The 17,109-nt window shown below is 37.7% G+C and overlaps 1 protein-coding gene across 1 annotated transcript in view; it reads left to right on the top strand.

Moving 5' to 3' along the window:
• The window catches only part of LOC145769998 (deleted in lung and esophageal cancer protein 1-like), a 74,588-nt gene that overhangs the window by 11,757 nt on the left and 45,722 nt on the right, over window positions 1–17,109 (top strand). The window contains exons 18-31 of the mRNA XM_082581573.1: window positions 516–745; window positions 1,978–2,098; window positions 2,634–2,808; window positions 3,315–3,512; window positions 3,839–3,984; window positions 4,170–4,293; window positions 4,734–4,860; window positions 5,284–5,442; window positions 5,968–6,138; window positions 6,540–6,715; window positions 7,028–7,169; window positions 7,896–8,035; window positions 8,590–8,739; window positions 9,349–9,519. Coding sequence (XP_082437699.1) covers window positions 516–745; window positions 1,978–2,098; window positions 2,634–2,808; window positions 3,315–3,512; window positions 3,839–3,984; window positions 4,170–4,293; window positions 4,734–4,860; window positions 5,284–5,442; window positions 5,968–6,138; window positions 6,540–6,715; window positions 7,028–7,169; window positions 7,896–8,035; window positions 8,590–8,739; window positions 9,349–9,519 — 2,230 coding nt within the window. The remainder of the gene's footprint in view (window positions 1–515; window positions 746–1,977; window positions 2,099–2,633; window positions 2,809–3,314; window positions 3,513–3,838; window positions 3,985–4,169; window positions 4,294–4,733; window positions 4,861–5,283; window positions 5,443–5,967; window positions 6,139–6,539; window positions 6,716–7,027; window positions 7,170–7,895; window positions 8,036–8,589; window positions 8,740–9,348; window positions 9,520–17,109) is intronic.

Consider the following 17,109-nt stretch of genomic DNA (forward strand, 5'->3'; position numbering starts at 1 on the left):
TGTCATGTTCGGAAAGCATTTTGACTCTGGACGAAAGTAAATTTGTTGCTGATTAGTCGTGAGGTTTAAGAAGTATATTTTGTTTTAAGTGAAAAGTTTTTGTATTTACATTTAGATAGGTTTGACAAAATTTCACGATGATTGTACACTTACTAGTACAACACGACAACAACATAGCTTTTCATCTGTAACTTCGTTGTTCCAGTTGTTTGTTAATGGGCTATCTTGAAGTCGTTGACTGTTCCATATCGCTGCTACAGGGGCTTGGACAACAAAAGTCCTTTTTCCTAACTACAATTAACATTGTTATGCCACAACAACACTTGTATGATAAATACACCTAGCTTTATATGATAAAAGAGAAATTTCTTCTGACACGTGTAAAAACCACAACAATGCTTTAATATAAACGATTAGGTTAGACCACATGCTACAATAATTTTATTTGTATAAGCTTCATATCGTGTTTATTATACTGGTATTAATCTGACATTTCATGATGATAACGTTAACAGCCTAGCTCCAGTCCAGTTTGAATGGTCCTGCGAAACCAACCCAAACATCGTTGAAGTCAAGCCCCCGATTGGGTTGCTTAACCCAGGCGATATTGGGGACTTTGAGGTCACAGTTACAGGACTGGAGCCGGGACCTTTGACCTGTGACCTCACCTGCAAAATTGAACATCAAGAAGAACCTTTGAACTTGAACGTCACAGCAAACATCCAGGGTGCAACGGTTGTGATAGGTAGGATATACAGAAGTCGCATTTTAATGTGTCAGTGTGGATGTTCTGGTGTATTAACTTAGTTATTATTAATTTTATTAGTTAAGTTAGTATTGTTATATTATTATTTAATTATGTCATTAGTTTTATTATTATATTATTAGTTATTAGTTTATTAACTTAGGTATTATTAACTTTATTAGTAAGTTAGTACTGTTGTATTCTTACCAGACTTGTATCATAAGACAGAATAAGGCAAAACAGGCAACATAAGTCTAAGTGAAATATTGTATTCAAAGTGCTACAGTGGTAGACTCACCTCAAGTGATGTTAATAATAATAATGTTATGGTTTTATTTATTGTCGCTCTACAACAGCTAAGGTCTTTTAGCGACAGGGCTCATTTTTAATTTATATCAGGTTTACGATGTTATCACATTATTACCCGACTCATTCTCACTGCGCTATGCAGGATAGAACACAATCGGTACCGTTTTGAAAGTCTTCGGTTTGACCCGACCTGGAATCGATCTCAGATCTACCAGCACCAGAGTCGAAGGCGAAACCACTCGGCCACTGAGCTGGTCAAGTGATGTTAAACGCCACGCAATTTATAGTGAGAAAAGAACACAAACATGTAATTGAGGTGAAGAGTAGGCTACAAAAGTGCTGATTTGATTGGAACCCCATGCGAGTAATCAAATCAGACGTGTGTAACTTGTAGGCAAAAGTGTTACGTTTAACTAACGAAAGACCAAAACATGTTTTTAGCGAATTGAAGTTCACTTTGCAAAAAGATGGTTTGAAACGAAATTGACACAGAGAAGTTTTGTTTTGATATGTTATTGGCCACCAGCACTCCCAGTAGGAACTCTTCGTTCACAGGGTGCCCTCATCTGGGTAGATGAACCTGTATTCGATAATCTGTCTTGTCATGTCAAAGACTTCTCTAAACATGACAGCAAACGTTTTTCCTCTTAGCATTGTGTATTGGGAGATTTAACACTTGGCAGTGTATTCGACTGCACTCTATTACAGCTGCATCGAAACTCTCTGCAATGGACAGCAGCAAAAGAGATGTCAGGCTATTTGTTCAGCAATTATTACTTTCCAGTTAAATTTACTTTTATGGGAATGGAGATAAAAACATAATGTTTCATTTAGTTGTACTACTTTTATGAGTCGGGAATCAGAAGATGCGCTTCATTGTGCACAAAATCTTTCGTAAATTAATATTTTTTAACATTCTTAAGATAACGTTTCGTTGGACTTCGGGTTGCTTCGGCTTGGGACTTCCCCGACAGAGAAACTCTTCATTCGAAACACTACGCAACTGAATGCGCAGTGGACCTTGACCGCACAGGATGAAGACAGGTGTGTTGGGGTTTTGCGTACGGTGTAAATGTTTTATGCTGTTTTCAACCTTTTGTATCTGATCAGTTTCAAAAGTTTTAAATTTAGCGTTGTTTTTACCTTCAAACAACGCAAAGTTGCACAAGTTATTTCTTCTTCAAGTCCAATCGTTGAATCTAAGCAAAAGGGCCAACGCATAATGCCTTTTTGTTTCTTTCTGTTCATAGAAACTTGCAGAAAATGTGGTGCTTCGAAGTTTGTCCGGTTTTAGGTTACTCCATTTGTGTTTTGTTCTAGTTGTTCACGTTTTATTTTGCCTACAATCTTGTCATAAATAGTTAATTGTTTTAGCTGTTTAGGTCTCAAAATATGTAAAAAATGCCGCTTCTTGGTTATATTTTAGATCGAGCCAGATTGTCAATCATTTGTGATTTAATTCAATAATGAAGCTTTTATGGTATTCAATCTATTGTGGCCATTTGTTTAGATCATTATGGCTGTTGTTTTAGTACTGTGATTGTAATTGTTAAACACGTCATCATGGCATACGTTTCAGCTCCGAGATTGTCATCTGGCCATCCAGCGGTGAACTGACGTCATTAGGACAACAAGAAATCAAAGTGACGTTTAATCCGAGCCATTGCCAGTCGTTAAGTACTTGCCTCAATCTCAAAGTGCTTGGAGGTCAAGGGTCGAGTGTGGGGGTCAAGGGTGAAGTACAGACTCCGCAAGTAAGATGCATGAAGGGAAATAGTTGCGATTTAAAATTTAGTTTTTAATTCCTCATTGAAATGATTTTTTATCTCTGGAATGACGTCTACAGACGTTGAATCAACGTAAAATAGACATGAGTTGCTAACTGGGTTGGGGAGGGTTCTTTCTACTTTAAATGCATTTTATGCAACCCGACATATAGTGGATTGAGTTGCCATTCGGAACGCTTTATAGCTACAAGTGGAAGTTTTTACCTGGCAACTCTGATATAAAAATAATGATGCATCCAACATCCAAATCCATGCAAACGTCACAAATTTATTGGCCAATGTAATTAATGTAGTCACAGATTTATTGGCACAATATTTCACAATGATTGAATCAAGTTCAAGTTTTTGGATAGTAGTACATAATTGAATTTTTGCTCTGTTAGATTTGACGGTTAGAATTGAGTTTTTTTTTTTGTCGTGTTGATATTTCATTGCACAAGTGAATATATCAAATATACACTCTTGTACCTCAGGCTTGTTTCAAAGACTGCACGTTGGTGATGAAGGATGTTTTCCTGTCTGTTCCCAAAATTGGAACCGCCATTTTGATCAACCAGACCTGCTTTCCCACAGCGTTTAACTTCCAGAAGTTTAAAGGCAACAAGAATTGCGAGGTTTTTCCCAATCCAAGCGCGGGTGTGCTTGCACCAAGGGAAGAACGCGTTATTGAGGTAATTTTCTGCATTTTTCGATCGCTAAATGGCGGTCGTGAGTACATATTTATTAAATGCCTTTTTTCAACTTTTTTATTAATCAGAAGACTGATAGGGAATATAACCTTATTTTTTATTTTATCTTATTGTTTTGTCATTCATATGTTCTTAATTTATGTCAACACGAGCAGGTTTACGATAACTGGGGTAATTTATTGATTTATTTAACCGCTAAATGAGGGTGATCAAAACTTTACCCTGAAAAAAAAAAAACTGTTGTAAAGTCATGTCAATTTCGTTGTGAGTGGAACTGAATTCAATTAATAAGCGAATTAATTTTAAAGGTTTCGTTTACCGGTCATGTTCCTGGCGAAATGACAGATGTCTACTTGCCCTGCACAGTTGAAGAAATGGCTCACCCCATTGTTTTGGGATTCTATGCCAACGTGCAGGTTTTATCTGTGGAGCTGCTCACACCTGCTTACGAAGGGTAAGATTTTGATTGAAGTGACGTGGAGATTCGTTATAAAAAGTAAGACATCAGTATGGACGAGTTATCGTGGTATCCATCGAAATAATGAGGTGTATTCGAGTTTTAATATGCCAGTTCTGCATTCAAACGAATAGTGATTTCCAGAAGATTATTTCTTTACTTTTATTTGTAAAATTTTTTAGTCCTGAACTCAAAGTTGTTTATGACAATCCTGTGAAAGTTGGAAAAACTGAAACTTCAAAAATCTTCCTCACTAACCTCACTGCTATCCGCACGCCATGGTCGGCCGGTGTCGAAAACTTCAAGGTAGTAACTTTTAGAGATTAGAATTGTTTTGTTTTCATAACACTGACTTCAATAGTGTTCTTGAAATGCTTAATCGCTATATGGTAGCACAACTATCAACAAGATTATAAAGAAGATAGCAGTCATGAAAATAAAAGATAATTGCAGTTATGAAAATAGTAACACTGTGGTGCCACTATACCCCGTCAGATCATGAACTTGTGAAGAGTTGTAAAACCAACAACAACATTATAAAAATAATAATGGTCATAGTGGTAGTACTATTGATAATTATGATGATAATGATGACGATGATAATGATGATAATGATAATAATGATGATAATAATGATGATAATGATGACGATGATAACGATGATAACGATGATAATGATGATAATGATGATAACGATGATAATGATGATAATGATAAATCATAATGATAATACACTACGGTTTTAGGCACACAAGCCGCCTCCAAAGCAACCTTCATTGGATTTTAAAAGCGTCAAATCTCGGCGTGCGATGCTCGGAAGAACCCCGAACCTGGCAGACCCTTTAGCTAAAACACAGTCACAAGCTGAGGCAGGTTGGTAGTCCCCTAGTCATAACTCGACAGCATTCCAATCGCATTTTTTTTACTTTATGCTTAATTATATATTTGCTACATTGTTCATTTCAAATATGAGCTTTTGTTGCCTACTTCTTCACTTTCCTTTAAGCTTGTAATTTATTTACCTATAGTATTCGCCGCTTTTTTTGTCGAATCCTGGCTTTACACACAGTGGTTGAAGATGTAGATTAAATGGACTGGAAGTTAAGGAATCTAGTCTTTGTGTCTACCTTCAGGCATGCTTTTTAGTGTTCTGCCAAAGACACAGCCGCATGCTATTAAGTGGTATTAAACCGGCATCCTTTCGAGCGACGTACCAGGGCTATCACTAGTCTAGACGTATTGCCTGTGATTAGAAATGATATTAAACTGAAGTCATACCAAAAAAAAAATGTGCAGACCACAAGAACATGATGTTGGCCGATGGGAACGGAGCCGCATTTGTTGTGGAACCTTCCCGAGGTATTTTGGAGCCATACCAGTCCCAAGAAATAACTGTGATTGCTTACAACAACATGTGGGGGAAATACAAAGACCATGTCACTTTCAATATTGAAGGTATAAATATATTTAAATGCTAACATTAATTTTTAATGTAATGATCATTAAACTGCACAGGTTTGGTTGCAGTTGAGGTAAGTTTACTGGCTGAAAAAATGGTTTATCCCTTCTGACAGACCGCATGGTGCAACTTTTGAATTCAGTTATATTCTTCCATTCACTATGATAGTGTTCATTCAATATACTGCAATTTAAACATTATTTGAGCAAAATTGACGACATTGCAGCATAACTTTAAACTTTCTTAAACCTATTACTAGTAAAATTAGGTGATAACGCAGCACAACAACTACCTGATATCTACTTTGATATTAAGTTGGAGATTGTCATCACAATATCACATAAAACAAGTTAGTTTTACTTTTGCAATGGAAATGCCATTGTTACAGCGCTTGATAGCAACACGGTCCAATGGTAGCAATGCCTGGATGGTATAATGTGACCGCTACTACCTCATAAGCAAGAAGAAGACTCTCACAAAGAAACGTTTCAAGAAATAAGAAATCCATGTTTATTGTGCAGGATATCCTTCCCAGCGCATCCCCGTGGAGCTGAAAGTGTCCGGATGCCCTCTGGACTTCCAGGTGGCGCACGGAGCGCAAGATGACGCCACGGTTGTACGGTATGGCACGCACTTGGAGGGAGGACCAAGTGTAATAAGAAAGCTTTTGATCAACAATTCGAGTTGTTACGGTAAGAAAATCATGGTTCGTTGGCAAAGCAATCGTAATCACAATCATGATCATAATCGTAATCATAATCGTAATCATAATCGTAGTCACAATCGTAGTCACAATCGTAATCATAATCGTAGTCACAATCGTGATCATAATTATAGTCACAATCGTAGTTTTAATAATGTGTCCTTAGCGGCTAGCGATTTTGCAGCAGTGAAAAAGATTGTTCAAGATATTTGGTGTATTACCAGTGCGTACATGCCAATATCTTGGTGTATAGGCACTCTGCTCTTAATTAAGTCGTGGAGCAGACTTCATAATCTGCACCAACTTCGAAACATTTTAAAACAAAATGAAGCTGCATGCTTTGCTACAGCAGAAAGATATGCGCTCTTTATTGCATTTTTTTTTATGCAGACGTTCGCTTGGACTTCAAAACATACAACTATCCAGAGCCGGAAAACAAAAAGATACTGGATCTTAATATTTGGTTTGGAGAACCGTTTCCGTTGAAGACAACGAAGTCCCAGGATTCCAACAGAGCTTTTCAACAGCGGTCCAGCCTGAGAGGAATTCCCGCCGCAAAGAAAAGGGTAGGAAATAAGTTATCAACCAGTTCAGCAACTCGCTAGTGCAAAGGACAGATAACAACAGTCTTTGAAATGTTCAAAACGTACATACTTAGGAAATACAAAGTGGTAAAATAGTTGCAACTTCAAACCTATTCTTCATTGTTTGTCAATGTTTTGATATGAATGTCTGCTCTCGCTTTTAATTTAAAGTTTGGCCTGAGTTTGTATTTAATTCTGCCACAAAGGCAATAGTGGCGGAATCATCCATCAAGTATCGTAAAGTGATGTTCTGGTTTGTTCACTTGGTGCTTTTAGAAAATATTTAATAATCAGAGATCCACCAATGAATCCATCAGCGGCTCCGGACAGGTTTCTTGGCACATTGATAAGCTCGTCAATGTGAGATTGGAGCCAAGATTGGGCCGGCTCAGCAGTGTGCCTTTTCAAATGGTGCCCGATCAGATAATTGTACCAGGTAATATTGAATTTTCAGATATCATCTTGTTTCGTATGTTTGTTTATTTGTTTCGATATGCTTAAGGCGACTAGCAAACAGAGTATCGGATGAAGAACTGAGAAGAAGGCTTGGAATGTACCAAGTAGAAAAGGTCGTACAGTGGAAGAGACTCCGTTGGTTCGGCCACGTGCAACGAATGGAAGAGGACTCCTGGCCTAAGAAGGTTCAGTCGCTGGAAGAAGAAGGACGTAATCCGCGTGGACGTCTAAAAAAGAGATGGTGCGATAGCGTGCAGAGCAACGTCTGAAAGGGGAGCCTTGTGGCAGTCAACGTTCAAAATAGGAATACGTGGAAAGCTGCTATCAAGCATCAAGCCGGATCGAGATTTACTGACGTCCAACCTTCGCAATACGAGGAATACAGTACGGAAGACCGCATACTTACTAACTAACATTTATCGTAAATTTTTAATGCTTTGTCCACATCTAGATTGCAGTTGAATATGACCTAATAGGGTTGTTGTCAAATATGTTTTACGTTAACACTTACTGTATTTACGTAACTTTTTAACGAACAATCGCTGCGCTCACGTTTTTCAACGTATTGCAACGTAGTGTTTGGCTTCGTAATCTGCATGAAAAGATTTAGTGTTAAGCTTTGCGTCAACGTAACAGCGCCTTGTTTCTACGTAAACATGTCGCACGTTTTGCGTCAACTTCAAATTGTCATGATTTTTTCTTTCAGCCCAAGGTCGTGTATGCGTGTCATCGATATTCCAACCTGTGATTGATCAATGCAAGACTGCCAATGGGCGGGAATACCTGTCCTACGCATTGGGCTTTATGAGTCTTGATGACGAGACAATACGACACCAACCAGGAAAGGTTGGTTTATTTGAGCACCTCAACTACTGTATGTATAAGTTGCTTTTTCACATTGTTTCAATGATGCTATCCTTGGTAAAAGGAGCAATGTTTGCTGGCTTGGGTTTGTAGACCTTTGAAATAGTCAAACAGTAATTTTTACGTCGATCTGACACTGATCACGATTTGTTGATTGCCATTATCAGCCTCTTGGAATCAAGTGATAATCATATCCTCTTGAAATACAACCACACTCGCCCAAACAATATGTTCAGAGGTGTAGCAAGGATTGACAGCAATAGTGGCGGACCGCTGCTTCACCCAAATAACTATAAGATTAAAGCGTATTTGCTGTACTTGGACAAAGGTTTAAATTGGGTTTATAAGCAAGAACTACTGTTCTTTAAAAGCATAGTTATTCAGGAGGGGTTTATCATTATGTAAGAGAATTATTTTTGAGCTGTAATTATATTAAACTGTGCACTTCTGTGAGAAAATAAGTATTTGCCTCTTGGTCCTTAAACTTAAAGCCAAGTCTAGCTTATGCGTTGGCTCAAAATTCTTTTATTTACCAGGTCGCCCGGAATGATGGGTACTCGGTGGACCCGTTACGTCTAGAACTGAGGTCATTCGTCCAAGTCGGGATGCTGAGCGTAGAAACGGTTGATGATGAAGACTTCACCGCCTTCAATCTCCCTCTCAGTGACCTCTTGTCTTCAGAGTTGGTGAGTGCAAGGGTGGTACTCGCGAAGGATTTCATCTTTCACTTTCCTTCCCACACGACTTCTATGATTTCTCTTTCTGAGACAGAGAACCACAGTGACAATGTTGGTGTTTATGACTAAAGTGCATTAGATATATACTGGAAATAAAAATAGGCCAATGCAGTAAGTAATAATTACGTAAATTACGTTTAATTTAAGCGTTTATTTTCGCTAATATTTTTCTGGCAAATGATAAACGTACAACAAAGCTTGGAGGCAAAGATATTTGATGTTGTCTTGTTTTATTGTTTCATTAAGTTACTTGGACGGTATCACTGTAGAGAAAGTTGCTTTGGTTGCTATTTGTTTAGAAGCTTAATTTTCATGCTCAATTGGGTTTTTGAACATTATTGTGATTAGAAAATGGTCCTTTACTGTCTGTTTGAGACGTTGATACTAATGGGACATTTGAAACAGAATATTTTAGTTTTGTTTCAAATTAAGATTCCAATAAAGGATTTTGTTTCGCTTAAATGAAACTCATTGCAGCACACCATATAGGAAGTTTTTGTTTCTCGGTTGGGTTGGTTATTAACCAATACTGACCTCAGGTAACCTTTAACCTTTCAGACCTTGTCCATTTGTTGTCAAGAGGAAGCGTGCACTCTAGTGAACCCATCGGAAGCCATCCTGAAGTTCAGTTTGTCAGTCAAGGAGCCGTTCTACCTTGTCAGTAGCAACCCCGCTGTGGCTACCTCTGCTCTGCCTGTGAACCAACTGAAGCCTCAAACCAACATGAAGGTCAGTCCTTTGATTGGTTTATTTTTGCTGTTAGTGGGCGTGGTCACATGAGTTGTGTTTTGAAATATCGTTGATGTATCAAGGTTATTGGTTTAAATATTAGTCTAATTTCATTTGATCATAATGGTATCATAGCAAATCTACAAATTGAAACCATGTCATGCAAAAACTGTATGCTTGTCTGTCATTTGTGTTCATGGTATAATTTGTAGAAATTGGTTTTAGTTAAGGCTAACCACTTCAAAAAGCACGATTTGGCGTCGGAATGACGTCACGAGACTAGCAGTTAATTTATTCTGCTGATCAATTATGTCATGGAGTGTCTTAAATGTTTCTGGCACTAACCTCGTGCCAGTTTATGTGACGATCAGCTGTTGCATCGCAACCACTATGGTTGGTCAATCGTGACTTGAGCCTCGGTGGCTGCGCAAGGCGATTGATTTAAGTAGAAGTAGCTTTGTTACATCGTTCGGTTGTCAATAAACGAGAAAAAGAGCTTGCATGATGCTCTGGGCTATGGCCGAGTGACACCTATGCCGAAGAACCCGATAAATATTAAGTAGAATCAGACAAAATGTTCTTGACTTTCTAGAAATGAATTCTTTGCTAATTGCGATTTGATTTAGTTTAACCCCAAGACCAATTCAGAACAAATCGCGACTTTTCGCGACTGTTTATTATCAGGTCACAGTTTCTGTGTCGATTGTCTTTGGGGAGTCAGGCTAGCAATTCTTCGTAATTACTGTTATTTTTGCCAATTTGGCGAGTAAGGCTATTGTGAGTAATACATGGTTTAGGTCAGCAGTCAGCACAGTTACAATGCTGTATCTCAACCAGCCAATCAGTTCCTTTTTACATTGGTTCAACGTCTGCAGACGTGTATAGCATAAAGGGACTGACTTGCTGACCAGGGAGTGTTCACTAACGCTAAATATTTGTTAGCTGATTTTGTGAAATTACGTGATTTTCAAAGTAAACGAAAAGTTTCTGAAATGTTTTGAAGAAATCGCAGATTTTGCCTTATTAGCTGGCACCGACACTTATGTCTTTGCTAAGCTATCAAATGAATGGTGTATGTAGCGTCAAGGGTTTTGTAATTGTTTGTAACGACATCCGTGCATGGTCAAGCAACCACCGATTATTTAATTTATTTTCTTAAGCTGGCAAACAGGAAAAGACGTTGTCGCTTTGTTCACGCAACGTGTTGGTTGTATTGGGCCGTGATCTGGTGTCCAAGAAAAGGAAAAGGTTTATTAAAAGAGCAAGTATTTTTTAATCGTACGATGTGTTTAAATTTAAATTTCGTTAAAAACGAGTTGAGTTCAACGCAGAACGAATGGATGTTAAAATATGCAAAATAAGAAGCAAAATTATTTGTCTACATTAACAACTACTCTATATAAATTGAGTTTTTGAAGAACCACCACTATCAGGGCTTGCTAGTGCAGAAAAACAAATAATCTTATTTTTTTAAAGCATCTTAGAAACAAACGTAGACTTCGAAAATGTTTTTAATTTCGAGCAAAGATTCTTTTCTATCTGTTCCATTTTAGAGCTTCGGTAGAGAGTTTGTCTTGTTGAACCATAGGCATACGAAGCCGAGCAACGTGATCAAGTTTAACATCTTCAAGTTTATTACATTTACATAAACATAAAACTACGCAACAAATTAAGTATCGAACGTTTTCGACATCACAAGATGTCCTCTTCAGGAATAACATACATACAAATTAACTACATCTGAAAAAAATACAATGGTTAACTAAATCTATAAACAGAAAAAGACAAAAAACTGCACAGTACTTCTGACTAGCTCAAACTAAACGATATAGGCTCCACGAGAATCAAAGGTAACTGCATCAAAAGGTGTTAAACAGGTCACATGATATGGTAAAAAGGCAAGGTGCGAAAAAACTAATTTTAAAATACAGAGAGCAAGAAAGACGAGCCGCAAGCATACAATTGTCTGTTTAAAAGTGGATTGTGACGTTTTATAGTTTTTTGTCTTTTTCTGTTTATAGATTTAGTTAACCATTGTATTTTTTTCAGATGTAGTTAATTTGTATGTATGTTATTCCTGAAGAGGACATCTTGTGATGTCGAAAACGTTCGATACTTAATTTGTTGCGTAGTTTTATGTTTATGTAAATGTAATAAACTTGAAGATGCTAAACTTGATCACGTTGCTCGGCTTCGTATGCCTATGTTCCATTTTAAGTTGAGCTTTTTGTTTGTGAAAAAATTTGTTTCGAGTGCCACTGCTCTGCTGGGAATACTGTTTTTATGCTTTAACGTGATTGCAATACAAACTTAATTAAACACAGTATGTGCCACCCGTTCAAATGAGTTAAAAATGTCGTCAGATTCTTTTACGTGACTGTTGGAGTCGTGATGTCTGAAGTTTTTGCTCTCAAATTTGGGTTAGTGCAGCTGTTTAGGCTTGCTAATTGAAGCAAAGAAGTGGAGTTGAGGTTGAATTGTATCAGCATGGGCGTGTATGGTAATAAATGTTTACCCTTAGTTTTGGAGTAATCTGTAACAGTCATTGCAGTGTTTGGTGGCAATCTTTACTAGAAATACGACTGAATTGGGAATCCCAATTTGGGATAATTTTTTTATTTTTGTATCTAAGAAATCACTTATTTAGCAGCGACTTCCTTCTCATCTTTCTCATCCTTCTCATCTTTCTTGTAATTCTATTAAAAAACAATACCATGAGTTAGTTTGTTTCTCCGATTTTACACGCAATTTTACGCTATGAATCACTTTTGCTTACGTATCTCATGCAATCGATGCTACATCCTATTTCCATTGTAACAAATTTGTTGATTTTTGACTCATTCGACATTAACAGAATCGAGCTCCCTTGTTGTTTGGAATCCACCAACAGATCCAGCCAATGTCGCAAGTTGTTATAATGTTTGTATTCAAATTATACGTTTCAATTTCTCAGTAACTGGCCATTGTGTTGGGAAGGCTAACGAGATGTAGACGTTCTGCTTCATTTGAGTAATTAGCTTTCGCGTGACGTAGGGGATTGTAGGATTTGTTGTAAATAGCAGTTAGAAATGTGAGAAGTTACTCATCAACTCATTTCTTTCGTTATACGTAGCTTACATTCAAAGCTGTGTCTGAAATTTCAATGCGCTGTTGGGCTAGAGAAAAGTGTTGCTGAAATGCTGAGTTTAAACACTGAAAACTTGAGAAAAAACAGGTTGCAAAAGCAATGTTATGATAGCTGTATTTTGTTGTTAGCAGCTTTGTTATAAATTAATTAGTTTTACTAATCAACAAGCAAAATGGAGAGGCATACATGACTATGACCGGCACAAAAAAAGCAACTCAGTCGAACAAACAACAACCATACACTTTTTTTTCGTGCCGAGAAAATGTGATATCTTTACTCGTGTGCTTTGTTTGAATGGAGTGCCAAGCAGGTTGTGACTTGCTTTTGAATGCAAAATGAGGTGGGGTACCGATGAGAGGGAAGCTGTGACACCGTTCAGTTATTAACCGCCAAGGCACAAGTAAAAGGTAAAAGTGAGTAAACATACAAGAATAAGCATAAAGCGTAAGAGTAAACATACAAGAATAAGCATAAAACATAAGAGTAAACATACAAGAATAAGCATAAAACATAAGAGTAAACATACAAGAATAAGCATAAAACATAATAGTAAACATACAAGAATAAGCATAAAGCGTAAGAGTAAGCATAAAGCGTAAGAGTAAACATAAAATGTATGAGAGCATGAGGCATAAAGGAAAAGCATGTATAAGATTGCTGACCTGTTTTACTTAAATTTACAAATCACAAACCTCCTGTTTGAGTTAACATGACAGCTAATTTAATGTTCAAAGAGGTGTTTAGCCTTTTTTAAATACAAGATTTAGTTGTAATGCATTTGAATACGACATTTTAAAATATTGCACCTTTTAATTAATCTTGTACGTGTCAATTTATTGCACTCATTTTATGAAATAGAATTATTAATTATTCTTTATGCCGTTTTAGGTGTGCTGCATCTTGAAATTAGTCATGTTAATTTTTTATGTTTCTTTGATCATGCAGTTTGTTCACTTTACTGTCACCTGCCCAGATGTTTGTAAATGTGTTGGAAATACAGTTGACTGCTCCAGCAGGGGACTTACTGCCATTCCTAGTGGGATTCCAGCATCCACGGTCGAATTGTATCTTCAGAACAATGAAATTTTAACGATTGAGGATGAGTTTAACAGACGTGAAAACTACTTGACCGAATTGAAAATTTTAGATTTAAGGCACAATAATATCACTTCTCTTCAGTTTCGTGGGTTCTCTTCTACAATAAAATTAGAAGTGTTGAAACTGGATTACAACCAAATCGAGCTTAATGCCGGCACTAGATTTGACCCCTTCGGCGGTCCAGAGCAACATCTTAAGCATTTGTCTGCAAGTCATAACAAGTTCAAAGGAGCTATGGACCAGTATACGTACGCCTTTTTTGTTCAACTCGAACACATTGACTTAAGTCATAATTCCTTCACTGCCATCGGAGAAGAAGCATTTCCAGTGTCGTTAAAATATTTGGATCTGGGTTACAATAATGTTGTATGGATCAACCAGCGTGCTTTCCGTCGGTCGAGCAATTTGCGATACTTAGATCTTCGCGGTTTATACTTGCAAACGTTACCTAGAAGTTTGTTCCGGAACAATGTGAATCTCACTCATCTTCGGGTTGGAGGAGAAGATGTGAAAACTGTCGCAGCATCCCGTTTGTTAGAAGGATTAAGATCCCTGCAAACTCTTGAAATTGTTAACACTCAAGTAAAAGAATTACCACATGATCTGCTCTATGAAAGCCCCTTCTTAACGAAGTTAGATCTGTCAAACAACTACTTGGAATATTTAGACGAAGACTTTTTTGTTTACATTCCGCACTTAGATGAATTAAACCTCAGCCACAATCAGTTTGATAAAGTGATTGATCTTTCCCATTCTCTTGAACTTTCAAACCTTGTATCATTGAACCTCGATTCAAACGTCATCGAAGGGTCCATTTCCTCTCTCATTTCTTCTCAACCATTTTTGACTGACTTAAGTTTGTCTAACAATAGACTTACTACTCTGAATGAAAATCTAACTTCTTCATCGGTGCAAAGACTCAGCTTTGCTTCAAATAGAATATCATACGTAAATCCAAAAGCTTTTGTTAATATGACAGCACTGGTGAGTGTTGACTTGAGTTCAAACAACTTGACTTCGTTTCCTGTTGTCGAATATCCAAAGAAATTGCGGCTGTTTGTTGCCAAAAATAAGTGGGGATGTACTTGCAACTTCTTCAAAACGTATCAAGTAGCTGCGTCTAATAAAGAATCCAATGTCGTTAAGGAATGCGCAGATAACCTCAAAGACCTTTCATGCATCACTTGCGCTTCTCCACATCGTTTTGAAGGAGTCCCAGTGTCTTCGCTATCCTTCAGTGACTTTGAGGCCTGTGAAGGTGTGGGAATCGCAGAAAGTGGCAATTCTATGATTATTATAATTGCTATTGCTGTAGCCGTTATATTGATATTGGTCGTTGCTCTTATCGTCTTGTTGTGTTGCAAGAGAGGTCGTCTTGTAAAGAAAGGAGGAAATCCAACTAATTCATCAAGATCAACATCGAACACTTCCTCTCCTCCAATAAACGTATACAACGCAATATACAACGATGGAGAAAATGAATACGGAGAAGTCGGTCCGGCCGAGACAGCATCCGCGGCTTATTCCGTTGCAACAGACACAAGGGGGAATATATACTCTGCTGCTTGTTCAATTAATGAAGGAGGTTATGCTACTGCTGAAGATGGAAATATTGTTCCTTATAAGCCAAGTACAAGTGCCGTAGTCACTGACCGAACAATGTCAGACATCGGGGACCCGAAACTGGCAGCCAGTGCTTACCATAGTCCCAACAACACTCCAGCGTCTGCGTTTTACGAAATACCAATCGGAAGTTTGAACAGAACACCTCCAACTGCTACATTCCCTTACAGTATCCCAGATGCAGTACCCGTGGGTTCGTATGAAGGAATCGAACTGAAGGAAACGAACGCCTACGAAGTTGCTCTCTCACCATCCTCGGCCCAAGCTTCCCATCGTCCCCAATATGCTGCCTTCGAGTGATTGAAAGGCCATTAAGAAACGCTTAGGCACTGAGTTGATGAAATCGTTGACCATTTTATTGCCTACGTCGGCTAGAAAATTCAGATCCAAATGGGATATAGTGAGATGGTGTGGCCATTAAATGGCCTTTGTTTTATCAATAAGACTTCAGCAACAAAGACTTATAGTATGTTGCATTGTTTGTATTTTTTTTAGTATGACTTGCATTGCCTTTCGCATTTGATAAGTTTGTTTGTTCATTGCAATTATTGTTTACTGTTCAGGCTTTGTGCAATAGTTTGATAGCTTGTTTCGTTTATTGCGAGTCGGAAACTATTTATATTTTGTTTCGATGCTGTTTCTGTCTTTGATTTTATTTCAAACAGAAATCAATTTCGCTTCGTTGAGGCGCATGCGCCTGCGCACAGCACACTTCAGTTTGGACCAAACATACGTTTCGAAAACCCTTAATCGTGACTCCACCCCCAAACATGATTAGTGAAATATTAACATTCGAACTAAGAAAATCTCAATTGAAGCTTGACACCGACAATTCCGTGGTTTTGCATGCCCGCATACACTTTAGTTGTTTCACTCTGTATTGGTTTCCAAGGTTAACAGTTGTTTGAAATGTTAACCTTGTTTGAAACCCGTTTCAGACAGAAAATCAATGTAAAAAAAACGGTTGGTTTTGCTGCCTGGGTAATCCGTTCTGTTACAGTATCCCTGACTTGGTGATTCCCGAGAGTTGGACTTTCATCCTCAATCATTCAATTTCTTATCTGCAAAACTTTATATATGTTACTTAACCTCAGTTGATTTCTGAGGTATAAAAACGGTACAAATGAAGTGAAGTTATTTACTTTCGCTGGTGGATGCTGATGGTAACTTTGATCTTTCATATTATTAAGTCGCACAGAATCCTTTACGTCCGATTGTGATGTAAATATAATAATTTGTAGTCGTAGTGGTAAGTCAGAACCTTCTTGCCAGACAACTGGAAATATACTTAAGATTGCCTAATTGTCCCTTTCAAGGAATTCCACATCAAAAGAGTAAACTAAAACTAATTTGTTGCCGTAACTTGCCAGATATTGACTGTGTTTGTGATGAACTAGTCGGAAGTGGGCTACTACTGTTGCTTTTTTTTTTATAACTTATCTTCTCTGCTAAACTCCAGCTCGCAAAATTCGCCCTTTTTACATTGATATAGCTTCTGCAGAAAATTTGTTTTGCTATTGCAGTTTTTGTTCTTTTTTGTTTGAACAAAATGGTCCTGATTTAAGAAGTTGTGAAATCAGTTTATTGCGTTTTTGTTTCACAGTAGAGCAACTGATAGTGTACCGTCGTAATTATGATTGGATTAAACCAGTCACATTACGCGATTGACTGTCTTTACGATTGGCGCATCACCTCTCGGCTCAGCCTGCATGTACAGAGTGTCAAGGACTTTTGTATTTAAA

Source organism: Aplidium turbinatum, chromosome 5 (assembly GCF_918807975.1).
Source record: "Aplidium turbinatum chromosome 5, kaAplTurb1.1, whole genome shotgun sequence".
NCBI lineage: Eukaryota > Metazoa > Chordata > Ascidiacea > Aplousobranchia > Polyclinidae > Aplidium > Aplidium turbinatum.